General features: G+C 58.6%; 2 protein-coding genes and 1 long non-coding RNA gene across 3 annotated transcripts; 2 read left to right on the top strand and 1 right to left on the bottom strand.

Moving 5' to 3' along the window:
- Positions 1–2,310: 2,310 nt before the first annotated feature.
- On the bottom strand, positions 2,311–4,305 carry LOC119871805. The gene is made up of 2 exons (XR_005359206.1): positions 4,191–4,305; positions 2,311–3,341 (listed from the first exon to the last, which is right to left on the bottom strand). It is a non-coding gene; the product is annotated as an uncharacterized LOC119871805 (long non-coding RNA).
- SIDT2 (SID1 transmembrane family member 2) lies at positions 4,043–19,061 on the top strand. The gene is given in 28 exon segments (XM_038536043.1): positions 4,043–4,260; positions 5,764–5,885; positions 6,184–6,348; positions 6,438–6,483; positions 6,889–6,990; positions 7,097–7,180; positions 7,875–7,974; positions 8,167–8,232; positions 9,188–9,281; positions 9,614–9,666; positions 10,009–10,020; positions 10,374–10,426; positions 10,428–10,446; positions 10,584–10,655; positions 11,723–11,841; positions 12,183–12,256; positions 12,357–12,423; positions 12,985–13,058; positions 13,186–13,309; positions 13,478–13,595; positions 14,117–14,253; positions 14,477–14,585; positions 14,835–14,911; positions 15,091–15,137; positions 15,408–15,513; positions 16,137–16,247; positions 17,455–17,568; positions 17,657–19,061. Coding segments are annotated over 28 exon segments (2,511 nt in total). The 5' UTR covers positions 4,043–4,077; the 3' UTR covers positions 17,720–19,061.
- A 1,970-nt stretch (positions 19,062–21,031) lies between these two features.
- Positions 21,032–26,239, top strand: TAGLN (transgelin). Its single transcript, XM_038536042.1, has 5 exons — positions 21,032–21,185; positions 24,501–24,690; positions 24,790–24,967; positions 25,255–25,357; positions 25,671–26,239. Exons 2-5 carry the CDS (start codon positions 24,511–24,513, stop codon positions 25,813–25,815), a joined length of 606 nt encoding a protein of 201 aa, XP_038391970.1. The 5' UTR covers positions 21,032–21,185; positions 24,501–24,510; the 3' UTR covers positions 25,816–26,239.
- Positions 26,240–26,328: the final 89 nt, after the last annotated feature.

Raw genomic sequence — 26,328 nt, 5'->3', positions numbered from 1 at the left:
CAGAGTGTAAAGAGACGGGACCCTTTCTATTATTGAGACCAACATGGAATAAGAACTGAGTAGCTGCCCACGTTATCTTTAGATAACAGCCAGAGAGGAGGAAAAGATTCTTGAGTTGTATCTTGTGATTTTGTAGATGGAGACCCAAGCTTTCCTGAGATAGAAGGATGGCTCATTTTTATCAGTGATCTTTGGGGTTAGATTTGAGTTGATTGATTTTTTATCTCCTTATTTACAGCAGCCTGATGACCGGCTTCATTTCCTGCCAAGCTCTGATGTTGATTCCAGCACATGGCCACAGGGAACAAGGATACAAGGCTTGAATGTATTGCTCATGTTTCGCAGTCTCAGTGGTGAAAGCCCGGCTAATCTGTCTATGGCAGAAAGTTTGTCTACTCAGTCAAAACCGCTCTGCCTCGACTCCCCTCCTACCCTTTAGACAGTAGTTCAGGGTGATGAATGCAGCCAAGCCCTGCTCCACTGACCTGCATTCAGATCTGGACATTAATACATGACTCTTGAAGGCCCAGAAAGGTAATTTTGCCTTAGCCCCAGAATAATGGAGTAAATACTTTGATTCCTGACCTGATATGCATCCTATTTTCATAGTCTTTGGAGAGAGGGCCAGGCCCCAGGGGCAGCCCTGAGAAAGGACAGAACTTGCACGATGGAAAGAAAACGGTGCTGTACAGTGCTCTTGCTGAGGGGCTGCGTGTGTCCTGACAGCTCTGGTTTGAGCTCCACACAGATGCACTTAGGCCCTTTTATGGTCATTATGAAAACGGAACTTCAAGTCTGTTTCCTTTCAAGGGCTTGGTTTTGTAACTTTTTCTCTTTGGGTTAAAGTTACTTAATTCTAAAGTCGTTTTTGATCCTGCCACCCACCAACAGACACGACCACTCTCTACACCCTATCCAAAGCCAGGAACCTCGTCAGCTGCCTGGTTAATGGTCCCATTTCTTAGGTCCTTTCTGCATCAGGATCAAAAGGATGGCCTATAGGGAAATAGAACGAAGTCATCTGAGCCTTGTGACCCACCCTGCTCTCATCACCAGGGCTGGGGGGTGGGCTTTTTAATCTATAACTCGGCAGATAATGCAGTAGCTGGACCAGCACCCAAAGGCCAAGGAGGCTACACCTCCTCCTTTGCTCTCACAAGTCTGGCTTTGAGACCCAGCACTGCCCTTCTTTTTTTGCTAACTGCTGTAGCCAACTAAAAGGCCTTCTCTCCTCCCAGCGGCAGCTTGGTGGCGGCAGCACTGCCAGACCTCAGAAAGGACCTATTCATAACTGGGTTGTGCTGTGCCCTCCCTAGGGGGTGGGGCAGAAGGGCTGAGGAAAGTTTTCTGCCGACCTGAGAACCGCAAGAAAGTCTGGGGCTATTGCCCTCCTACCCTGTTTGAACACGCAGGGTGCTGAGGATTCAAAGGTTAAACCTATGAGACTTTGCAAAAGGGAAGGATCTCTTCTGGGTTTATTTAGATAGATTTCTCCTAAGATATTGCTAGGAGAAAGGGAGCAAACAAATACCAGTAGTCCCAGTCCCAGTTGTCTTGCCCCAGAGCAGTGGTTCTCAAAATGAATTGTGCATATCAAGTTTCTGGAGTACTTATAAAACCCAGATTCCTAGGCTGCACTTCCAGAGACCAGTTCAACAACTGTGAGTCTGTCTGGATATGCACATTAAAACAGGCCTGGGGGCACATTTTGCCCCAAAGCCTAAGAGTTAGAGTTGGAATGCCCCCAACCTGGGCTCATTCAGTACAGTCCCAGCCTATAGCTGAGACTCTAAACCAGTGGTTCTCACAGCACCCAGGAAAGTTCCTGAAACCAGTTAAATTACATCAGGCTGAATGGGGAGCTGCAAGCTCAGAGTGGGAGTACTTCTTAGAGCTCCAGATTTACTGGCAAGTTGAGGAGGAGGTGACCATGAGAGAGAAAGTGAAGTTCACTTGGAATGTGGAAATCCTACATTAGCTGTCCAAACTGGGCTGCTGACTGCATGGGCTTATAATGAAAATTCTTCCTGTTGCTCTGAGGGTCCTCCAATTTGGTTTGTCTAGACCATGCTGGAATCTGGTAATCTCCTCTGGACTGACCCTTTGTGGATTTCACTCTACCTGTCTGTAAAATGAGGGCTTAGTCCAGGAGTCTGCTAAGGTTCCCTTTGGTCTGACTTTCTAGGGTTTTCCAGACCCTGCAGCCTGCTTCTGATCATCATTCTCAAGTACAAAAGCTTGGGCAGGGGGCCAGATCTAATTCTTGCACACACCATTTGCCAAGTATAAATAGAACAGTACCTGCACATAGTAGGTGCCCATTAAATATTTATTGCAGGAATGAATAAATATAATTGGCCAGTGAGGTAAAATTAGTCCTCAGTGGAAAGAAGCCCAGAGAATAAGGCAGGGACAGGAGCTGGAGCTGTTGGAATCTTGTGAGCTAAAGAATTCTCACAAGCCTCTGGCCCAAGTGGCTTCATCTGGTGTCTGACAATTTCAGAAGTGGCCATGTTATATATTTTTTTCTTTAAACATCTCGAATTTGTCTTATAAAAGAAGTCCATGTACGTCATAGAAAATTCATAAATTTTTAAAAGGTATGAAAACATTCTGAAGCCACCCACAATCCAGTGTTTTTTTTTTTTTTCTTTTCTTAGTGGTACCTATCTATACTTTTGAAATTAGAAGAAAATGGTACATGCCATATTAAAAATCATCCGTAATTCAAAGATTTCTCAACGCTTTTCTTTGCATGCCTATGTTTTCGTTGATATAGTGTAATATTGTGAATTCCCTGCTTACATGTTCCTTAAAGTCCTGAGCATCATTTCCGATGGCTTCATGGTAATAGCACCTTTGCCACTCCCTCCTTATGGACGCTTAGGCTGTTTCCTTTATGCTTTCTATTACACATATGGCAGTCATAAGCATGACTGCTTACGCATTTTTAATCTGCATTTATTTCCTTGGGATAGAGTACCGAAAGTGGAATTAGTCTGTCAAAGAGAATCAAAAGCTCTTTCAACTTCTTGAAACACAGGCCAAAATATTTTGTAGAAAAGTTTTCCGCAATTTACACTGGAAGTCACTCACTTGCCGTGAGCGTTTTAGCTGCCTCTGCAAAGGGGAGGGAGCCCTGCAGGCATCCGGGCCTCCCTGGCGGGTGAGACTGTCCAGAGGTTCTGTTGTTCTGCCTCGGCCGTCCCTCCGCCGCCGCCGCCGGGAAGGCGTCCGGCCTGTCTCCTAATTCAGTTCTTCCTTTCTTAATGGCCCAGGGATGGAGGATGGTAAAGGCAGTGGGGGTGGAGGTGAATTCTCAGGTTCGAGCAAAGAAGGCCCTGTCAACAAGAACCCAACACTTGGAGGTCCCTCCCGGAAACATCCGCCTGGTCCAACCAAGGTGAGCTTCCAGAGACCGGCAGGATTAAGAAAGAGGAGGCGGCGGCGGGAGGGCAGTCAGAGGCGGCTCCCGCTGGAGGGCCGCGGCCCCTTTAAGGCGCAATCCGGGACTCGGCCCTTTAAATCTGTGTCAGTTTCCCCTGACGTCAGCGGGCGGACCGGCCGTCCTGCTGTTTACCGCCGCGCGGCCCCGCACACCCGCGCGAGCCGCGAGCCCCGGGGCCGCCGCGGCCGCCCGCCCTTAAAGGGCCCGCGCCCCGCGAAGCGCGCCGCTTTGGCCCCGCGGCCACCGGCCGCCGCCGCCCTCCCCGCCCCTCGCCCCTCGCCGCCCGCCGCCCGCCGCCCGCCGCCCCTCCCTCCGCGGCCGCCCCCGCCGCCGCCGCCGCCCCGCCCTCCCCGCCGCCGGCGTCCCCAGCCTCCCGGCAACCGGCCGCCCCCGGCCCGCCCGCCCCCGCCCCCGGCCCCGGCCCCGGCCCCGGCCCCCGCCCCCCGCGCCCCTCCCCGCCGGGCCCCCGCCAGCGCCGCCGCGGCTGCGGGGAGGGGACGTGTCCTAATCTCGGGCCGGGGTTAAAGTTCTGGTCCTGGTGAGATGCTGGAAGCTGCGGCCGCGGCCGCCGCCCGCCCCGGAGCCGTCCCGCCGCCCGCCGCCCCCGCCGCCGCCGCCTCGCCGGGGCCATGTTCGCGCCGGCCCTGCCCTTCGTGGCGCTCCTGGTGGCCTCGGCCGGCGGCCGCCCGGGGGCCCTGGGGCCCAAGAACGTCTCGCAGAAAGACGCCGAGTTCGAGCGCACCTACGCGGACGAGGTCAACGGCGAGCTGGTCAACATCTACACCTTCAACCACACCGTGACTCGCAACCGGGTGAGGAGCCCCGGGGAGCTCCGGGGGCGCGGGGCCGGGGGCGGGGGCGCGGGCGGGGCGGGCGGGGGCCGGGGGCGGGGTCCCCCTCCCAGAGCCGCGCTGCGCTCCCCGCAGCTCCCGCCCGGCCGCCGCTGAAGTTGTCGCGTCCCCGAGTTCTTGCTGACCCCTCCTCCCCGCCTGCCCCTCCCCAGCACCCTGAGTCTGGCAGCCCCCGGGGTGGGTGCCGGCGGAGCAGGAAACCCCCAGGACAGGAGCCGGCCGCCCGGAGGCTCTGCCCAGCCGAGTGCAGGCTGAGGCTCCCCGGGGAGATGTGCCCTAGAAGGCCCCCCTGCCCCCTGCCCCCGGCCTTGCACACCATCCGGCGTGGTGGAGACGAGACCCAACTTCTAGTTGGACGGGAGGAGAGAGGAAGTTTCTCTCTGGGGAATCTGCCTCGCCCTGACTTTCTCTTTCATTTCTTCCCCCAGCATGTGTTAAACATGGTTGTAGCTAGATCCACAGTCTCGACCGCGGGCAGAGCTGAGATTTGGAGAACTCAGGCCGCCCGGCACTATCCCCGCTGCCCTGAGCTCTCCAGGATTGGATTTACTAAGGCGTGGGAGAGCTGAGCCTGGGAGCCTGATTATTTTTCAGAACGGGCAGAGATTTGCCTCCCGTGACAGGCCAGGGTCTGCCTTCAGAGCCCTACGTCTCTGAAGTGTGCTTTCCTCCTGCTTAGAGTCCTTTCTTCCTTCTCCCCATCCCTGGGGTCAACCTGAGACTTATGGTCTCTGCCCCTCTGGGAAATGCTGCCCTAGGGTGGGGGTCTCAGCAGCACAATAACAAGCATCACCAGGTTTGACGGATTGATTTTCTTGAAGCTCCCACCGTTCTGTATACTCTGCTCCATGCGTGAAGAGTGAGAAGGTGTGCATCATACAGAGGGCACACTGGGGCTCAGTGGTGTGAAGTGACTTTTCAGCAGCGCTAGCCCTTGGTCAGATCTTGGCTTTCGTACTTTTCAACGATCTCTGTTTCCCCACAACCCTCCTGGCTCTGGTCCCCAGATTGGGGGATGGGAATTGTTGAATGGGAGCTTCCTGGCTCACAAGGAAGAAAACTGAGGAACCCTTCTTGGTCTCCTGTGGCCCTGTGCGTGTATATCCTGTGGACGTGGATAGGTGTGGGGTATCCTGGGGATGCCCGAGGCCTCCCTTATGTTTCCTGTTGGGAAGTGAGGCCTTCAAGTTGGCGGGGGTCCCGTTGTCCTGCACATACGTACCTGCCAGCCAGGATGGGGCCTCGTCCAGGGACCCCTCCTGGAACTCAGGGCAAATCCCTCCTGCAGACTGGGCCTGCTCTGGTGGAAGAAGGGGCACAGCTAGCTTCCCAGCCTGACTCAGATGGGGTCAGAGTTGGCACGATGAAGGGCAGCGCTCACTGTCTCTGGAGCCATGTGTCCCAGGTAGTGGAAGTAGAGTCCCTACAGGCTTGACTGAGGGCTGTTTCCATGTTATTCTCCAGACAGAAGGTGTGCGTGTGTCCGTGAATGTCCTGAACAAGCAGAAGGGGGCTCCTTTGCTGTTTGTGGTCCGCCAGAAGGAAGCTGTGGTGTCCTTCCAGGTGCCCCTAATCCTGCGAGGGCTGTGAGTAGGACATGGGGATCAGGGAGGGGGGTAGGTCGAGGCCAGGCCATGCCCAGAGCCTCCCCCAGGGCCTCATTTGGGGTCTCAGACCACCCAGGAGCCCCTCCGTTTCTCTCCCCCATTCCCTGAACCAGGGGGCTGCTCAGTAGCCAGGCCAGACAAGCCTGGAGCTTGTCAGCCCAGCCAGGGTAGGAGTGGGGAGAATGGAAACCAGAGAAGAAGAACTGGGGCCTTGCTCCCTTGGCCTGGCTTACCGGCAGGCACAGTGCTAACGTCCCCTTTCTGCTTTGGGCTGTAGGTATCAGCGCAAGTACCTCTACCAAAAGGTGGAGCGAACGCTGTGCCAGCCCCCCACCAAGAATGAGTCCGAGGTCCAGTACTTCTACGTGGATGTGTCCACCCTGTCACCAGTCAACACCACATACCAGCTCCGGGTCAGCCGCATGGACGACTTTGTGCTCAGGTCGGCAAGGGAGATGCAAGGGGACCATGGGACTGGCCTTCTTGCCAAGCTCCGGGAATGACCATGGGGGTGGGCTCTTCTCCCTCCAGGACTGGGGAGCAGTTTAGCTTCAACACCACAGCAGCCCAGCCCCAGGTAAGATCTCTCGTGTCAGCTGCCCCCTGGGAAGACAAGTGGGGACACGGGAGCAAGAGTGGTCGGCAGACTCTGCTGGGAGTCTCCAGTTGGCTGTACCCTCGCCATGGAGAGGACTGTTGGGAAATAGGAGCTCTGGCCCTGAGGTGGTAAGGGACCAGCAGCACGGCAAGTGCAGAGGCATGGGGTCTGGTGGCCACCTTTTCTCCTTGCCTCTTGGACACTCTCCTGGGTGCCCAGGTGAGGTTGCAGGGGATGATATAATAGGGTTGCTTGGGGTCAGGGTCTTTCTTCCCAGAGAGTGTCCACTGCCCAAAGCTGAGAGGATTCACACTGTTCCCTTGTAGAGGGACAGAGAGAGCATCCTCATGAGATGGGACTCTCCCTGCCCTCCTGTGCCCTCAGTACTTCAAGTATGAGTTCCCGGAGGGAGTGGACTCGGTGATTGTCAAGGTGACCTCCAACAAAGCCTTTCCCTGCTCAGTCATCTCCATCCAGGATGTCCTGGTAGGTTGCCTGCCCTTTTTGTCCTCTACTGAGGGTAGCAGGGCTGCTCAAGAGGAGGCCCAGGGCCCGGGTCCTGCCCATCGGCCTCTCCCTCCCACCTCTGTAGTGCCCTGTCTATGACCTGGACAACAACGTAGCCTTCATCGGCATGTATCAGACTATGACCAAGAAGGCCGCCATCACTGTGCAGGTAGGAAATGTGCATGGCCCCGTGGGAGATGGGCCAGGGGATGAGCTTTCCAAATCCTTGCCCCTTTATCCCTGCCTATTCCTACCCTACTGATAACACCAAGTCTTGGCCTGCCAGTCCCTGAGGGTTGGGACCCTCTGATATATGCGACAGTTCAACCATCATCCCGATCACCAGGAGGGGTAGGAGAGAGCAGAGTACCCTTTCTGGCTGTCAGTTCTACTTCATTCACCGTAATGATAGCTGAGAGAGGGGAAAGGGCCCCGGTTGATGCTGTGTGGCCCGTGGCAAAGGCTAAAACCTATGCTGGGGGCAGGGAGTGTAGCGCCCTGTGATCCCCCCACAAGATCCAGTCTTGCACCTCAGGAGGCAGCGAGGCCCCTCCCCCTTTCTCCCGGCTGATGCCCAGACTGTAATCGGGCACCCATGGGTTCCTTGATGGTGGGTCTTACACACATTCGCTCACCTGGCTGTAGCGCGGAGTCATGGTTTGAGCTCTGGAGCCAGGTAACGCTGGCTGTACCACTTACTGGCGGTATAACCCTAAGGCCCAGTAGGGATAATGATAGTACTTATCTCATAGGAATCTTTGTGAGGGCTAAGTAAAATTATGTGTGTATTTTGATGATTGATTTTGATGGTGATTGATGATGACGGTTTTATCATTATCATCATCACCGTCATCATCCTGCAGCGCAAAGACTTCCCCAGCAACAGCTTTTACGTGGTGGTGGTGGTGAAGACTGAAGACCAGGCCTGTGGGGGCTCCTTGCCTTTCTACCCCTTTGTAGAAGGTACACCGTGTGCCCTGGGCCTGGCTAGGGGTGGTGGGGAGGGCCTGGCCACTCCCTGGGAGGTAGAAGAACCTGTGTGTGGCTGATGGGTGGATCTGAGATGGAGGGCTTGGGCCCCAGACTCTCCCAGGCCCGGTCCCACAAACTTCAGCGAAGCTCTAGGCAGCCACTTGTTTGACATTTTGTTTCCAGATGAACCGGTTGATCAAGGGCATCGCCAGAAAACCCTGTCAGTGGTGGTATCTCGGGCGGTCACGTGTGAGTGTGGGTGGCTGAGTGGCTCTTCCTCTCAGACCTGGGGGAGGGGAGGGAGTGTTCTCTGAATGGGAAGGGTGATGGAGGCCTACAGGGCACACTGATGGGGGAGGAAGGGGGAGTGCTCTTGGCAGTGTTCACGATGGGAGGGCCAGGAGGTGGGTCCCAGTGTGATGTGGTGCAGAGTCAGTGACCAACACTCTGAAGTACTGAGTTCTGGTTCTCTTTTCGCCTCTTATGAGCAGTGTCATCTCACTATTGCCCTGTCTCTATGCTAAAAGCCTCAGCTTCCCTGTCCCTAGCAGTAGGGTCTGTCCTGGTAGTCTCACCAAGTTGTGCGGTTTAGCACAAAATTAGCAGGAAAGTGTTAGGCCCCTTAGTCACACTCGATAAATATTTGCTGAGTGATTAGATGGAGCCCTTTGTAAACTGGAATACATAAGCTGGAAAAAATAAGGGATTGTGATAGGAAGAAAAAGAAGCTTGCCTCTCCTGTATGGTTTCTTTATTCAACAAATATTTATCGAGCACCTTCTTCATGCCAGGTGCTACGCTCTGGCTGTAGTCCTCAGAGAGCTCCTGAAGGACAGGAGCCTCTCTGTGCAGGGTGCTGAGAGCTCCAGTGGGCAAAGGACAGGTCACTGGGAGCATAAGACAGAGAAGCTTTCCTAGAGGACACAGCCCCTGAACTGTGCTTGCAAGGACAGTGTGTTTGAAAGCAGGATGGAGTTTTCAAGGAAGAAGCAGAGGAGAAAATTCTAGCAGAGGGAGTAACATGAGCAAAGACAGGAATCACGTCAGAGTTTGGCATATCTGGGGGAACGGCCTGTTGTTCACCCCACGAGGTTACTGCATCTGAGGGAAGAAGAGGGGAGAGCTCAGGCTGGGCCCCTGTGTGCCGTGACGCGCAGCCTTGGCAGGATTTGATGTGCTCATCCTCCTGCTTCCCTCCCCACAGCTGAGGCCTATGTTGGCGGTATGCTCTTTTGCCTGGGCATATTTCTCTCCTTCTATCTGCTGACTATCCTCCTGGCCTGTTGGGAGAACTGGAGGTAAAGGGGGGCTGCTGGGCTTCCCCCTGTTCTGGGGTGGGGCGAGCAGGGGAGCCTGCCTGGCGGGATCTGAGCCAGCCCAGGCTAGTGCTCTGCACCATCATGGGGCATAGGAGGTCGGTGGTCCCTGGGCCTCTCCTCTGGAAACCAGCCCCTCCCCTCAACCTTCTCCCCAAGCAGGGAAACCCCACACTACTCCCCAGCCTGGGAGGAGCCTTAGGTCACAGATGGAGGGCAGGGTTAGGGGATGGAGAGGGTGGAAGGCAGGCCAGCCGTCCAGGCAGGACCCTCTTCCTGCCCCTCTGGTTTGCCTCTGGATTCTGTTCCTGCAGGCAGAGGAAGAAGACGCTTCTGGTGGCCATGGACCGAGCCTGCCCAGAAAGCGGTACCTCCGAAGGGCGTGGGCAGGGAGGGCAGAGTGTGCTTTGTGCTTTGGTAGATGGTTCCCTTGGGGGCTGGAGGGGGAGAGGCCAGCTGGGGGCTTCTGGATGTTCAGATTGGGAAGAACACTCTGCAGATGGAAATGGGGCCGGGATTGTGCCCGGACCACCCTGATATGCCCATCTTAACGGCTGCCGCTTGATTCATTCTCTGGGGCTAGCTACACTGTCTGCCTCGGGTGAGGAGCTCACAGTCTGGGGCGTTACTAACCTTTCATTCTCTCTCCTTTTCTTCCAACCTTCCTTCTCTGTCTGTCCTCCCTCCTGCTTGGGACCTTCTCTCTCAGCCTCTCTCCTTGGTAAGCTCCAGGTGCTGTGGGCAGAGGAGCTGGAATCCAGAATGGGGGACGGAGGGGACACACTGGGATGTCAGGGGTGGGACTTGGGCGGGTGGTGCTCGTTGTCCTCGCTGGTAATTGAGATGCATCGCTTCCTTGACCTTTCTCTTTCTGTAGAGAGGACAAAGGACAGTGAGGGTTTCCTTTGGGACCCGCGTGGGAGGTTGGGGCACGGCTGGTGGTGGGAGCGCAGCGTGTTTGTCAGGATAGGTGCTTATTCTTTGCTGCTGCCGTGGCCCTTCTGTGTCTTTCCTCTCCTTGGCTTGGCCACACCCTGTTTCCAGAGTTGATGGGACCTTGATTTCTCATTGCAGGTCACCCCCGGGTGCTCGCCGACTCCTTCCCTGGCAGCTCCCCTTACGAGGGCCTATAACTATGGCTCCTTTGGTACGTGTCAGCACCGGTGGTCGTGCCGCCCACTCACAACCCGGTCACCTCGACGGGTGGCCGAGTGGCAGCGGCCCCCCCCGCCCCCAGCATCCCCGTCCCCTCGTACCTGCCTCACCACTCGCCGTTCCCCACAGAGAACAGCTCGGGATCTACGGACGGCCTGGTGGATAGCACGGGCACTGGGGACCTCTCCTACGGCTACCAGGGTGAGTATGCCAGGCTGGGCAGAGCCAGGTGGTGCAGGGCTGGAGCAGGCTGGGCGAAGTGTGGTGAAGGGCACTCGCCTCTTCTGCCAGACGCTGGAGCCAGGAATGGGGCTGCTGCCTCCCTACCCCTCTCCTTTTTCCTTCCTTCCTCCTTGGCCCCACTTCCTGGTAACTTTCCCTTTCCTTTGAAGGGCACGACCAGTTCAAGCGGCGCCTCCCCTTTGGCCAGATGCGGCAGCTGTGCATTGCCATGGGTAGATGTGGGGAGGGGGGGGGCGCTGCTCCGCCAATCAGCTCCTGCCAGGGCAGTTGACTGGAGCCGGTAGGCTCCAGGGCCAGAGAGATGCTTTGTGCATGGCTTCCCCATCTAATGCCAATAATTGCCCGCTCTTGTGTCTTTTGAGATAAGCAGGCACTGGCTTTGATGCTGGTGGGCTGGCACCCCAACTCCCCCCAGGCCAGATGTTCTGGTTGGCTGTCATGTTTGCCAGCACCCGTGTTCCCTGGCCTGCCGGGGTAGGGCTCATGGGCACAGGTGTCACATCCTGGCCTCTGGGGGCTTCGGTCAGGCAAAGTCATAGGAGGAAGCTTCTGAAGGCACAAGAGAAGAACAGGAGCAGGTGCTCTTCCTAGAGGCAGCCTGTCCTCCTTGCCTGCCCCCCCAGAGCCCACTGGGTCTTTACCCAGTGGGGGCCAAGCCAGTGTCCTCTCAGAACCCACACGGCCGGGCATCTAATCAGCATGACTTCTGCCGAATTCAGTCCTTGTTGCTTGTGTTGGGGGCCCAGGTCTGCTCAGCGTCCTGGCCTGGGAGTCCTACTCAGTGAGGGGGCAGGGCTGGAGCAGTCCCTGTTTGGTGGCCTCTTCCCAGAACCCACCCTTGTTCCCCTCGAGGACTTAGGAGCACCCGATACCTCTTCCCTGGGCCTGAGCCCGCCTCTGCTCCTGCTCTGAGCCCACAATTTGCCTCTTCCCACTGCCCAGTAATTGTGACAATTGCCCCAGGGGGTGGGGACAGATCTTAAGTTCTGTGCCTCTTGGTTAACTCTTCCTCCCCGCCACCCCAGATCGTTCCCTAGACCCTGTGGGCACTCGGCCACGCCTGGACTCCATGAGCTCTGTGGAGGAGGACGACTATGACACGTTGACTGACATTGATTCGGACAAGAATGTCATTCGCACCAAGGTCTGATGCCATGGGGGCTGGCCCTAGTCATGGGTTTCCCATGGGAAGCAGATTCTGTGTTTGGGCCCCCACGCACCTCCCTGTGGGGTGACATTGTAGGAGAACAAAGGGAAAGAGCTGATTTGGGGCAGGATAGATTCTAGAGGAAGCTGACTCTATTCCCGGCCCTTCCAGTCTGATGGTCCGCAGCAAGGGGCTGACCTGGAGCCACCTGCCCTGCGGTCCGGGACTGTGGCCTGCGGGAGGGGTGGGGGGCCTTCGCTGTCCTCCTCTAACCTGGGCAGGAGGGGCATCTCCCAGGGGGCAGCGGGAAAGCAGGGCTCACTGCAGCTTCTCCCCAGCAATACCTCTACGTGGCCGACCTGGCCCGCAAGGACAAACGCGTCCTTCGGAAAAAGTACCAGATCTACTTCTGGTGAGTGGGCGGAGGGGGCCGGGCTTCCTCCCTGGTGGGGTGGGGTGGCGGTGGCAGGTTTCGGGTGCCACCTCCTCACCGCTGTCCTTCCTCTCCTCAGGAACATCGCCACCATCGCTGTCTTCTATGCGCTTCCGGTGGTGCAGCTGGTGATCACCTACCAGACGGTGAGGGGCAGGGCTGGCTCCCCCGGGGCCCCTGCGGAGCGCCCTTGCCCATCTGGGCCGCGGCCCCAAGTGCAGAGCTTCCTGGCCTGGGGCTCAGGAGTGAGCACAGGTCTTAGGTCACAGGTTCCTGGGTCCAGATCCTAACTCAGCCTCACCAGCTGGGTGACCTGCAGCAAGTCACTGAGGCTCCCTGAAAAATGGGGCAGCACAGTAGCAATGACGACACCGTCCCCGGCTCGTTGCAGGGTTCATGCAACAAGAGCCGTGGCACTTTGTAAGTGTTGGTTTCCCTTCCCCTTTCTCTGTGCTGTGAGGCAAGAACCTCTGTCGCGGTCATGCCTCATGATTTCTGACTCCACCTAGTGAGGGGGCCAGTGACTGTGGCAAAGAAGCCTGGCCTGGCATACGGATGCACACACGTGCCCGTTGTGTGGCACTTTCCTGTCCTGCCGGCTGGGACTGGGTGATGTGGCAGGGCTGGAGCCTGGCTCCCTCTCACCTGGGCTCTGGGCTGAGCCAGGTGCATCAGCAGCCCCTCTGTGCTCCTGTGCCCTGCTGCAGGTGGTGAACGTCACAGGGAATCAGGACATCTGCTACTACAACTTCCTCTGTGCTCACCCACTGGGCAACCTCAGGTGAGGATGGTTTGGGGTGAGCTAGGGCTGGGGCAGGGGCTCTGCCAGTAATGCCCCGGGGTGGGGGTGGGGCAGAAGAGTCCAGAGTGCAGGGCCAAGGCAATGCGCCCTGTGTCACCCCTTCCAGCGCCTTCAACAACATCCTGAGCAATCTGGGGTACATCCTGCTGGGGCTGCTGTTCCTGCTCATCATTCTGCAGCGAGAGATTAACCACAACCGGGCCCTGCTGCGCAATGACCTCTACGCCCTGGTGAGAGAGCACCTGCCCACTGATGCCTCGGCGCCAGGCTCTTCTAGCCGGAGTGCCCAGCCCTGCCCAGCCCACGAGCCGCTCCATACCTCTTTCCTCCTGTCCGTCCTTTGGGTCCCTTCCTCCCTCCCACCTCACCTCCTCTTTCCCTTCCCTTCTCCCCAATAGGAATGTGGGATCCCAAAACACTTTGGCCTGTTCTATGCCATGGGCACAGCCCTGATGATGGAGGGGTTGCTTAGTGCCTGCTATCATGTCTGCCCCAACTATACCAACTTCCAGTTTGGTGAGTGGGGCCTCCTTCCCTGGCTGCACCTGTCTGAGGTCCTCTACCATCCCCATCCCCATGTCACCTGCAGGGATCCCCCAGGACTCAGCCCTGTGGGAGACGCCAGGGTTGGGGTTCCTGTGTGCATACACATCCTAGTTTCTAGAAAGGATGCAGCTGGATGATATTGCATTCATCCGTTTAGTGTTTTCCATGGAAAGCCATGTGTAAACTGAGAAAACGAATATCACTGAGATGTGGTCCCTGACCTTAAGGTGCTCAGCCTACATTGTCCTTGTTGTCAGGGGAGGTCAGATTGGGTGCCAGCCAGTGGGGTGGCAGTGTGGTGTCACAGTCACATGTCAGTGTGATGACATTTGAACTCCAGGTCAGGGGCTGGAGTTCTGGTGTCAGCCCACCAGCGGCTCGCTCGTGGCCACGAGAAGGCCTTGGGGGCTCCCTTGGATTGTCTGGGCAGGGAGTTCCATGCTGAAGTTCAGTGGATGCATTTGTAGTTCACGTTCATGCCCCCAACCCAGACACGTCGTTCATGTACATGATTGCCGGGCTGTGCATGCTGAAGCTCTACCAGAAGCGGCACCCAGACATTAACGCCAGCGCCTACAGCGCCTACGCCTGCTTGGCCATCGTCATCTTCTTCTCCGTGCTGGGTGTGGTGAGCCCCTGGCCCCTTGGGCCTGCCCCATATTAAAGTATTAAAGGTGCACACGTGTGTGTGCACATGCAGTCCCTCTGCCCCCCTGGAGGAGAGATCCCTGCTCCTTCCCTGATGTGCCGTCTTTGGGCTCCTGGGAGAGCCCTGATCCTCCAGAGAAAGGGCGGGCTGTGGGAGCTCCTCTCAGCGCCTCCTCAGCCCTGTCCACTGTGGCCCCTGACAGGTCTTCGGCAAAGGAAACACAGCATTCTGGATAGTCTTCTCCATCATTCACATCATTGCCACCCTGCTCCTCAGCACACAGCTCTATTACATGGGCCGCTGGAAGCTGGGTGAGGACATGCCCAGGGCAGGGTGGGGAGGTGGGGGGTGCAGCTGGGCCCCAGGGAGTCAGGGGACCTGGACTCACAGCAGACTCTGGGTTCTGCTCTCTCGCTGGGGGCCCTGGAAGAATCACCGAGTGAGGAATGAGATGAGGGTTGGCATAGCTGTGCCCTCTGAAGGCCTGGGGTCCTCTGCGGGCGTGGGCCAGGGGACGGTGGAAGGGGTCCCAGGGCCGTCAGCACTTCTCCTTCTTGCAGACTCCGGGATCTGCCGCCGCATCCTCCACGTGCTCTACACAGACTGCATCCGGCAGTGCAGCGGGCCCCTCTACGTGGTACTGGCCCAGCTCCCCAGCCCTCTGCCATCTGCTCTCTTCCCTCGGCTGGTGGGGGGGTGCGGGGACATAGCTGAGAGCCCAGGGGAGGGTGGGGACTGGCTGATCTGGGCCTTCTTCCACTTTTCTCCCTGTCTCTCTTCCCCTCTCTCAGTCCCCGTGTCTCTGCTTCCCTCCAGGACCGCATGGTGCTGCTGGTTATGGGCAACATTATCAACTGGTCGCTGTGAGTCTGGCCATTGTCTGCGGTAGCCTGGCTGGGCAGACAGCGGGGGACTTGGCCAGCCATTGGCTGCCTGGGGGGCCACGGACACATTCTAAGCTTCAGGCGTGAGAAATGGGGGCTGAGGAGAGAGATGCTGGCACCAGGGGTTCTGGAATTTCTGTGGGCCTCTGAACCCAGCCTCACTTCATAGTAGCATAACATGGGGTGAAGGAGAGCCCTTTCCTTGCCCTTGGCTTCCCCTGCTTCACCAGCTCTTCTTTCCTTTGCCAGAGCTGCCTATGGGCTCATCATGCGCCCCAATGATTTCGCCTCCTACTTGTTGGCCATTGGCATCTGCAACCTGCTTCTCTACTTTGCCTTCTACATCATTATGAAGGTGAGTGGGGATGGCTGAGCCTTCTCTGCCAGCGGGAGGAGATTGGCACAACCTGCTTCAGGGTAGCATTGAGAGGCAGTGGGAATTTTTTGTTCGTCTCATGCTGATGCAGTTCGAGGAGGGGAGAGGCTAAAGTCTCTTGCCTGTACTCCAGCTGTATCCAGAGACTCATTCACTGAGCCCCTTCCATATGCAGAGAACAGCCCATGACACTGGTAGCGCTGCAGGCTGCAGCTGGGAAGAGCCCCATGCGGTGTAGAGGGGTTGAGGGGGGCTCGCCAGGTCTGCACAGCCTGGGGCCTCTGAGGGCCGGGCACTTCCCAGGGACCCTCCTGCCGTCCAGGGTGAGAGGAGCCGAGCACAAGGAGAGCCCCCTGGCCAGTGCAGGTTGATAGCACGGGGCTGTGGGCACATGGAGGCCTAGCCAGGTCAGACATCAGGGGTGAGGACCCCAGGCTGCTGGTGTGGGACGAGTGGGCTGTGTAGCTACGGCAGGTGATGGTGTGAATCCAGGAAGGCTTCCTGAAGGATCCGTCCCATATGCTGAGAAGTGGCATGAAGGGCAGGCTGGGAGACGGGCTGGGCCAGGGCCCGGCCCTCAGACTCCTCTTCAATCCCACCAGCTCCGCAGCGGGGAACGGATCAAGCTCATTCCCCTGCTCTGCATTGTCTGCACCTCCGTGGTGTGGGGCTTCGCACTCTTCTTCTTCTTCCAGGGACTCAGCACCTGGCAGGTGAGTAGTCCTCCTGCCGAGAGGGTGAGGGAGTCACCCACAAGTTTGTTGTGAGCCAATAAATGGCCACTTCTCTTTACGAACATCATTTGTGAGTACCGGCCATGCTCTTTCGCAGCTGCTTTCTCCCTTAATATTCCTGAAGTCCCCATTTTACATATGAGGCAGCTGAAGTTCACAGAGGCCAAGGGACCTGCCCAAGGTCACATGGCCAGCCAGTGGCACAGCTGGGGTTTGAAGCCAGAAGTGCCAGGCTCTCCCCTCAGCCTTGTAGGCACCTGCCATGAATCAGGTTTCAATTCTATGATCAGAACCAAGCCTGGCATGGTCCTCTGCCTTTGAAGTACTTTAATCTAGTTCAGGAGAGAGACCATCAGTTCCTGGACTACTCTTTGCGATATGATCCACAAGGTGAAGGGCATAGGCAAGACAGGAAGGGGACATGGACACGAGGGCAGAGGACACAGGAGGTCCAGGAAAGCTTCCTGGAGGAGGTGGACCTTGCTCATGGTCTCAAAGGCCCTGGGTGATGAGAAAGGGCCCTGTGGCCTAGCAATGCTGCGACTGGAGTAATGACTCAAAGGCAGAACTAATCGAGGCAGATTTGGGGTCAACAAATATATGAATCTGGGAGCCGAGTGAAGACTGTGAACCCCTGAAGTCAGGATAGTTCTTGTCATATCAGTGGCCTCAGCATGTGGCAGAGACGGTCCCCAGACATAGTGGTGTCCAGTGAGTGTTTGTTGGGTAGGGATCATGGTGAGCACGGAGGACCCCGAGTTTCCTAGGACGTGGCCCACATTATGGTTCCTGTTGTGGGGGGTGGGTGGGTGGGGGTTACCTGCTAGTAAGGCTTTGGAGAACGAGTGAGCCTGGAGGAGCAGATTGGAGCAGGGGGCAGAGTCCAAGACAGGGACCTAAGTTAGGGGGCATCTCAAGGTGATCTCAACCCTCTGCTGGTGTGAACGGCAGAAGAATCCAAGGCATGAGGGTAAAAGTGAAAGGAAAGGGCAGAAGCCAGCATCCTCTGGGGGAAATCTGTAACAAAAGCCAGTTTTTAGATGTGGGAGAGGACGGTGAGGATGAGTCAGAAGGAGGGTGCTCTCGTGCCTGGTGCCGGGAGCACGGCGGCCGAGGGAGCCGCGGGCGGGTCTGGCCCCGGGCCTGGGTGGGCGGCATCCACAGGCAGCTCTCTGTTCCTCCCCAGAAAACCCCCGCCGAGTCACGGGAACACAACCGCGACTGCATCCTCCTGGACTTCTTTGACGACCACGATATCTGGCACTTCCTGTCCTCCATTGCCATGTTTGGGTCATTCCTGGTCCGTGAGACTGTCCTGCCCAAGCAGGGGGTGGGGTGGAGGCCGAGGTCGGCCGCCGGCCTGGGCCTGACTCCACGTCCCTCCCCAGGTGTTGCTGACGCTGGACGACGACCTGGACACCGTGCAGCGGGACAAGATCTACGTGTTCTAGCAGGAGCTAGGCCCCTTGCTTTACTCATGGGGCCCCAAGGCCTCCTGCCACCCTGCCTGGAGCCTCCGTAGCTCTGGGGGTGTGAGTCCCCAGCCTGCGGCCCACGGTGGGTAGCAGCAGGACAGCGAGGTCTAGGCCAAGCCTGGCCTGGGACAGTCATGGCGGGGGCCTTGAGCCTTGAAGCTGCTCTCTGCTGGGGAGGAGGCCTGCTCCCCCCACACCCCAGATGTTGGCCAATTGCTGCTGCTTCTCAGTGTTGAGGGCCTCTCACGGGCCCTGCTGTTGGCTCTCCAGTTGTCCCTCTGCAGGACGAAGGAGCGAAGTGTTGCCCTGCCCATCTCACTGCCTTGCACTCTGTCCGTCCTTCCCCTCCCCGGAGCCTGCACCCCAAGCCCTTTCTTCTTCCCGAGCTCCAGTCCAGGCCTGGTTGGGCCTGATTCTCCGTCCTGTACCAGGGCCCCACTGCTCTTTGGGGCTGTACGCGACTGCCATCACTGCCCATTCCAGTCAGGATGAAATGCGGGTGTAGGATTGTGGAGGCTGGCCGGCTGGGGCCAGGCTTTTGGTGCTAAGGCCTAAGAGGGGCTTCAGGCAGTGGTGCCTCCTCCCTCTGACCTGTGCTTGGTACCGGCTCTGTAGTCAAAGGGTCAGCCTGCATGTGAGGGTCGCCTTGATCTGAGGGGCTGAATTCAGAGGTCAACTTCCTATCCCGTCAGCCCCCGGACTGATGTGGGCACCACGATTGGAAGGAAAGATCGATTTGCCCCTTTCCTTTTCTTTCCGGCCCTCGGCCCTGCCAAGCCCCAGCTGGGGGCCTCTCAGTGCCATCGACGCTGTCCAAGAATGTCCAGGGGTGAAGGAGGGGGCCCCAAGGCGCCCGGCTCCTCCTGCCTCCTCACAGCCGTGGGAGCCCCAGTGCCTATCTTAGAAGGAGGCTCAGGAAGGGACACGCTCTGCCCCCGCTGTCCCCGGACCAGCCTCACTCTAGGACGCAGGGCTGGCTTCTGTGTTTCTGTCCGTCTTCGGCCAAGTTCTGTGTTAATCACACACACACGTATATACGTAGGAGACTTTGGCCCGCTCTGGCCCTTGGGTCCCCATCACCCTACCTGGTCCGGTCCAGATGCCAAGATGGGGGAGTTCAGGTCGGGCTCCGGCTCGGGGACGGGTGTGTGTTTTGTTCTGCCCAACTTGTTTTTATAGCTCTCCCTGGGGCCGCGGGGAGGAGGGGATCTGGATCTTTTTTCAGAACTCCGTTTAATGTCTGTCTCCATGCTATGGTTGCATTTCTGTTTTCTATGAATGAGTCTGCATTCGATTAAAGAAACAACCAGACGCAGTACTTGGTCCCCCGTTTTCTCCCCCTCGTCGGGGTGGAGGTGTGGAGAAGGAGGGGTGGGACAGGCCCTCTGTTTCTCGCTTCCTGTGGTCTGCCTTTCTCTCTTTTTTTTTTTATTTTTTAGATTTAGATTTTATTTATTCATGAGAGACACAGAGACACAGGCAGAGGGAGAAGCAGGCTCCATGCAGGGAGGCCGATGTGGGATTCGATTCCAGGACCCCAGGATCATGCCCTGAGCTGAAGGCACATGCTCAACAGCTGAGCCGCCCAGGCGTCCCTCCCTTTCTCTTTTCGACAAAGTAGAGTCCCCCTTGCTTTTCCCTATGTGCCCTCGAGTAGCCCATGTTACGGCTCTCCTCCGAGCAGCTGCGTCAGTCCTGGAGGCCCTCCCCAGGGCCTGCTGCGTGCCAGGCACGGTGGTGGGCAGAGAGTATGCAGTGAATGAGCCTCAGCAGTGCCATCCCCCCGCTGAGATCCCTGCCCCCCGCCCTTGCCTGGCAAATGGCAGCAGCCTCTGCCCACCGAGCCCCTCACCCACACGTCAGGCCGGCTTCGCGTCTGACCTGAGCGTCTCCCAGCTTGGCTGCATGTGCAGCCTGTGCCCGCCGACCTCACTTGAGTGGCCAGGAGAAGGCAGGCCCAGGCTGGGCTGGTTCTCGGGGAACATGATGGTGATGTACGGTGGGTAAGTGCGCGCAGGTGGCAGGCAGGCTCCCAGAAGAGGGAATTTTGAAACGACCCGAGAAAGTTGACTTGGTTCCAACTGGCCTAAGAGCCCAAGATTGGGGGGTGGGGGGCAGGCCCTGGTGAACTGAGAACTAAGGGGCGGTGTGCTGCCCTCTAGCGGAGGCCGGCCCGCTCCCCGCTCTTCCCAGCAAACACCACTGGGGGCCACTGCAGCTCTGCGTCTCGGGCTCTGGCCTTAGCAGGTGGTGGGCGTCCCCCTCACCCCCAACCCCCAGGCCTAGCTGCCCCTCTCCGGAAGGTGTCCCGTGGGCGGTGGAGAGTGTTAGCTCCTCCCTGCCCGGCGCCCAGGGAAAGCGGTGGGTTGGTGCCGCAGGGGGCAGCCACGAGGCCCCGCGGGGAGTCTCACCTTCCACCCTTCCCCAGACCCGAGGCCAGGTGCGAGCCACCTATGAGTGGGTCTCCTCCCTGGAGTGAGAGCGCCCAGTCCGCTCTCGGGGGGGGGGGGGGGGGTAGGGGGGGCTGTTCCCACGGGAGGGAGGGAGCGCAGCAGCCTCTGAGCCTCCCACCCAGTGCTGCCCAGCACCCGCCTTAGAAACCCTCTGGACAGGGGCCAGGGCCTCGGCGCTGCCGCCCAGAGCCACCCCGGCTAACGCATGGCACTCCAGACTGCACCTGAGCGGGGTGCTACCCCTGAAGGAGTGGGGCTGCCAGCCTCTCCCTGCCCTGCGGGGGCGGCAGGGACCCCCAGCTGCTCCCACTCATGACCCCCGCGTGGCCTGCGTTAGTTGCACCTTGAGCCTGTTTCTTCATCTGAAAAGTGAGGTTAGTCCTTACGCTCCCACGCCGCCCGCCGTAGCCCCCAGTGAGAGCGTTTGCAAGGCATGTGCCTGGCGCGTCTGGGTCCTCGTGGAGGGAGCTCCTGTCTCCAGCTGGAGCAGAAACCTCCGGAGGACGAGGCGGCTGGAGGGATCCCCAGCTCCTTCCCCCTCTCTCGGGCCAGACCCCCTTGAATTTCCCCTCCCCTCGGACTCGGGGGCAGGAAGCAGTGAGGAAGGAGCAGCCCCAAGTCCAGACAGCGGGAAGGCCTTCGTGGTCCTGTCCATAAAAGGCTTTTCCCGGCGCTTCCCCGCGGCGGCGCGCCCCGCCCCGCCCGCTCCATCTCCAAAGCACGCAGAGAATGTCTCGGCAGCCCCGGCAGACTGCCCCGACTTGGTGTCTTTCCCCAAATATGGAGCCTGTGTGGAGTCACTGGGGGGGCCGGGGGTGGGAGCAGGCTGGGTTCTTCTGGCAGGGAGGGGGCTGAGGGGTGAGCCAGCGGGGGAGGCTGACATCACCGCGGCAGCGGCCCTTTAAACCCCCCACCCAGCCAGCGCCCCGTCCTGTCTGTCCAAGTTCAGACACGAGAGCTCTTTGCCTCCTGCGAGCCTAGGAACCCCTGTAAGTGCATGGATCCCCGGGCCGGAGGGAAGGTGGGCTAGGGCCTGACAGTAGTAGGGGGTGTGCTCGGGCGGGGCTCTGGGGGGTCCTGGTCTCCAGCTCCCTGGCATTCCTGATCTCCAGATGGGGAGGTGCTCCTCCTTGACGGGGGGATGAGGCTGCTAGAGTCCCATGTCGCTGGGACTGGGCAGCCCCAGGCTGCTTGAAATGTTTAGGGTGACTCGCTGATGCAGAGGGATTGATGGTGAGAACCTGGCGACTGGAGTGTGAGGGGGGTCCCCGGGCTCAGCCCTCATCACGCCTATGGGGTGATGGGCTTGAGGTGTTGACACATCATGGAGTGTGTCAGAGCTTAGACACAAGGCTCTGTTTGGTGTCCATCTAGGAAGATGTCCAGGGAGGCCAGGAGGTGTGCAAGTACACCAGCACCCGAGAGCAGTGTCCCGCGGGAGCATACCCAGGGCCTAAGCAGCATAGGAGAGGCCCTGGGGAGCCACTGAGCCAGGCGTGGCAGGGCACAGAGACCTGCAAGAGCTGCTTTGCTGGATGCATGGCTCCTGCCATCCTCAGAAAATGGGAGGTGACCCCGCTGCTGGCAGAGGGGTGAGCGGTGGGCACTGCAGGAGCCTTGCTTGGGCCCTTCCTGAAGGATCTAGCTGGTTCCCCTCAGTGGTTACTATCCAGAGGATAGCAGTACATAGGGTCCCTCTTCTCTGTCCGAATTTAGATGAGCCCTCCCTCCTGCCATGCTTGCTCTTATTCGCTGTGTTTTATTTCCAGGAGAGAGGGGGCCCAGGGGTCCTAGAGACGCCCTGGTTCTGCTAGCTTTTTTGCATTCCTGCTGGGAGCAGGTGCTCGCTGCCCCTTCACAGCTGGACTTTACTCTCTGTCTTAGGGGAGGGGAAGCTGACAGGAGCCACAAGGCAGGAGGGTCAAAGTGGAGGCTGTCCTGCCTCTCCTGTCCCGAGAGGCTTTATCTAGAAAGGCCTTCCCCTCTTCCTGTCCTCTTCCCAGCAGCAGCAAAGTGGGACTGGGGAGGTCTCAGTCAGAGGACTAAGAGGGATTTCTCAGAATCCTCCACTTTCAAACTCTTCACCAGGAGGGAGAAGGTGGGGTGGGGTGGGTGGGTGCATTTCATCCCCCTCCCTGTTCTAAGCAAAACCCAAATACTGTCTCTAGATCTAGGAGCTGCAACTTCATGTACTTGTCACCATGAGCCTTGACAGCTTAACTGTCTGCTCTGAATCTCCTAGACTGAAAACTGGTGGGGTCGGGGGAGGGGCCCTCTGCTTCCACAGTCTGGGGGGAGGCAGGGAAGGTGGGGTGGGGAGTACGGGGTGGGGCGCAGTGTGGAAGGTGGTGGATGCCTGGACCACAGGGGTGCATGTCGCCCGCCTGGGCTGGTGGGGTCAAGGCTGAGCTGGGTCGGGATGAAGGCTGCATCCAAGTCACCTGGTCCCTGCTGACCTGTGGGGCTCCTGGGCTAGTCTTTTGCCCTCCAGTGGCTGGGAAGCAGGGAAGCAGGTGTGAGACACACAGCAGGGTGGGGAAGGGAGGGACTGGCTGTTCATAGAGAAACAGAGAAGAGACTGCTTTTGGGTTCTCTGGTGTCAACTGGGTGGCCCAGCCCTCTGGGGCTTGCGAGTCTGAGAGAAGTGAGTTGCCCAATAGCTGGAATTTAGATGAGTCCATCTCGTGCTCTTTGTCTCAACCTTTGTTGTTCCCTCAGGGGATGACTTGGAAGAGGAGTGGAGGCTGGGGTGGGAAAAACAGTTTTTGTCGGTGGTGCAGGCGCAGGCTCTCCCCGTCACCACCAGGAGGCGACTCTGGGAGGGAGTCACAGACAGGGCTCCCTGAGGGCACAGCCCTCTGACATAGGGAACGTCCTGGTCCTCATCTGGGCACAGATGGGGAACTTGAATGCAGGACAGTTGTCGGTTGTGGGGCGAGAAAGAGTAGGGCAGCTCACTCTGCTTTCCGCAGTGGTGAGTGGGAGAGGGTCTGATTCTGGTGAGAGGGAGTCAGAGGAGTGTGCTGACTACCATCCTCAGCCGGGGGTCTCCCTCCCGACCTTTGACCTCTCCAGGGCCAGGCAGTGGCTCTGGCCTCATTTGGTATCTTTCTCGGAGGGCTCTTCCAGTGAGCTCTGGGCACCACCGCAGGCTGATACCTGGAGCCAGGTCACACTCCCCTTGAGCAGCCACGTCTGCCCAGAGGCCTACCTTACAGGCCCTGCTCCTGCAGCCTTCCCCCCACATTATGGGGCTCTCCCGAGCAGGGCCAGCCTCAGGCCTCCAGGACGGCAGCTGCTGCTGCTCTGCACAGGGAGGGGCTCCCCATGCTCTGGCTGGCAGATTCTTGGCTCTGGGATATCCCTGGAGGACTCTGGCTCCTAGGACTCAGCTACTGCAGTGGCGGGAGCCTGAGGGCACAAGGGAAAGTCGATGGATGGGTCCATCAGTCCTCTCCCTCTCTCTCTCCTGGCCCACTGAGGAAGTGCAGCTTCTCGGCCAAAGGCTCTTGGGTTTTGCTGGCTTCCTAGACCTTACCAGGGGTGGAAGAGTTCGAGCCTCTTCAGTAGCTACAGGCCAGAGGCTGAACTGACCTGGCAAAGAGCTGGTTTTGGGAGTTCCAGCTTCAGGGCTAGAGGATAAAGTGGCGGGAGAGGTAAGGTAACTCTGTAACTTAAGGCAGAACCAACAGATCACCTCACTCCCCGGCTGGACAAAGAAACCTGCTGCCTTATTTTGTGGGGGCAGTAGTGGCCTCCTCTGGAAGGCATTTCCAGTGCCTCTGTGGCCAATTTTGGCAAAGAAAGAATACTCTAGACCAGCGGTTGTCAAACTATGGCCACTACGCTAAATGCAGCCTGCTGTTTGTTTGTGTAAATAAAGTTTTGTTGGATCAAAGCCATGCTCACTTGTTTATGTTTTGTCTAAGGCTGCTTTCGTGCTACAATGGCAGAGACCATATGTCCTGCAAAGCCTGAAATACTGTCTGCTTGTTCACAAAAATCGGTTTATCGGCCTTCGCTCTAGACTTCCAAAGATTCCACAGATCTCCTGTGTCTCTGGTCCCTAAGTTCAGAGAGGCTCCCTGGACTTAGGGGAGGAGCCTGGCCCAGACGGGCAGTGTCATGAAAACAAACCGAGGAAACAAGGGGAGGTCAATAAATGTCTAGGATGGATGGGTGCTCCCCCCGCCCCCGCTCCACCGCGTCCACCTGGAAGCCGGAAGGCCTGCCTGGCACAAGTGAAAGCACAGTTGCTCTCTGAGCCTCTGACCGCCTCCCTTCTCTGGCCTGTGCCACTTTAGCTCCTACAACATGGCCAACAAGGGTCCTTCCTATGGCATGAGCCGCGAAGTACAATCCAAAATTGAGAAGAAGTATGACGAGGAGCTGGAGGAGCGGCTGGTGGAGTGGATCGTCATGCAGTGCGGCTCCGACGTGGGTCGCCCGGACCGTGGGCGCCTGGGCTTCCAGGTCTGGCTGAAGAACGGCGTGGTGAGTGGCTCCCTGGGAAGGGGGGCTGGGGCCTTGGCGCCCTGCTGGAGTGGCGGGGTGGGCCCCCGAGTGAGCGCCCAGCTGCCTGTGTGCCCGCAGATTCTGAGCAAGCTGGTCAACAGCCTGTATCCGGACGGCTCCAAGCCGGTGAAGGTCCCCGAGAACCCTCCGTCCATGGTCTTCAAGCAGATGGAGCAGGTGGCTCAGTTCCTGAAGGCAGCGGAGGACTACGGGGTCACCAAGACGGACATGTTCCAGACCGTCGACCTCTATGAAGGTACAGAGAGAGGAAAGGGGTGGAGGGGGCAGGGGAGGGCAGAGGCTGAGGCAGGGGGGCGAGGACGGACGGAAGCCCGGCAGCTCCAGCTCTGCACGGCCGGGGCGGGATGTGCCCAGAGGACACCAGCCATCCGCACGGGGCGGGGGGGGGGGGGGGGGGGGCAGTGCGTCCCGGGACCAGCCCCCCTGGGCGGCCCGCTTTCTGAGAGGTGGGGTGGGCCCTGCCGTGGAGCCCTGTATGCGCCATCCTGAAGTCCATCCCCATCCCTTTCTTTCTTCTCGCAGGCAAAGACTTGGCGGCCGTGCAGAGGACCCTGATGGCCCTGGGCAGCTTGGCGGTGACCAAGAATGATGGGCACTACCGTGGAGACCCCAACTGGTTTATGAAGTATGTGGCCGCAAGGGTTCCTTGTGCTCTAAGCCCATGTCCGTGCGGGGGGCGGGGGGCGGCCGGGGGCGCACCGCCGAGGCCGGGGAGGTGGGGAAGCGGACAGTCGGGGGGTACGAAGCGAAGGCTAGGCTCGGGGAGCGTGGGTCCCTGCTACTTGCCAGGCTCCGTGGCGCAAGGGGCAAGCTCGGTGAAGGGAGCAGGAGCAGTGGGGCGGGGCGGGGGCCACGGGATCGGGCTCGGAAGCACAGAGGAACGGAACTCCGGTGGAAGAGGTGCAGCCTGAGTCTCTGTCCTGGCTTCCCACTTCCAGGAAAGCCCAGGAGCATAAGAGGGAATTCACGGAGAGCCAGCTGCAGGAGGGAAAGCACGTCATTGGCCTACAGATGGGCAGCAACAGGGGGGCCTCCCAGGCTGGCATGACGGGCTATGGACGACCCCGGCAGATCATCAGTTAGAGGGAGGGGGCCAGGCCCCCGCCCTGCCCCTCCCCAGCTCGTCGGCCGCAGCCATCCTGCCTCGCCTGCCTCACCCACACCTGTGTGTTCCTTCAGCCCCGGCCAAGCTTCGAGGCTCCGTCACTGAGCAAAGGTGACCGCACTTGGGCAGCTCTCCCCCCACCCCTCAGCCTCAGCCCAACTTCTTGCCCCAAAGCACCGCTCCTCCTCCCAGCCCCCTTACCGTCTCCCGGTCTTTCCCCATCTGGGCCAGGCAGCGGGGCCATGGGCTGGGGGGGCCTGGGCAGGGGCAAGTCCACTATCCTCCTTGGCAGCAGATGCCCTTGAAGGAAACCCAGCCCAACCTCCCCCCATTTTTTTTGCTGGAATATTTTGGGGGTTGAAATTCAAAAAAGAAACAAATATATACAGCAATCTTTTCTCAGGCCTGGCTGGCAGAGTTTGATTTGCCCTAGTCACTTCTGGTTCCAGGAAATATGAGCAGGCAAGAGACCAGGAACATTTACGGGTATT

The sequence above is a fragment of the Canis lupus genome, chromosome 5, assembly GCF_011100685.1.
Source record: "Canis lupus familiaris isolate Mischka breed German Shepherd chromosome 5, alternate assembly UU_Cfam_GSD_1.0, whole genome shotgun sequence".
In the NCBI taxonomy this organism is placed as follows: Eukaryota; Metazoa; Chordata; class Mammalia; order Carnivora; family Canidae; genus Canis; species Canis lupus.
Note: the sequence above shows the minus strand (reverse complement) of the source record. Positions and strands in the feature narration are given on the sequence as shown.

Excerpts from the sequence above, each read along its gene's own strand:
- TAGLN (XM_038536042.1), top strand. The coding sequence starts at position 24,511 with ATGGCCAACAAGGGTCCTTCCTATGGCATGAGCCGCGAAGTACAATCC. Across the intron at positions 24,968-25,254 it reads GACCGTCGACCTCTATGAAG|GCAAAGACTTGGCGGCCGTG; the intron begins GTACAGAGAGAG and ends TTCTTCTCGCAG. Across the intron at positions 25,358-25,670 it reads GACCCCAACTGGTTTATGAA|GAAAGCCCAGGAGCATAAGA; the intron begins GTATGTGGCCGC and ends TCCCACTTCCAG.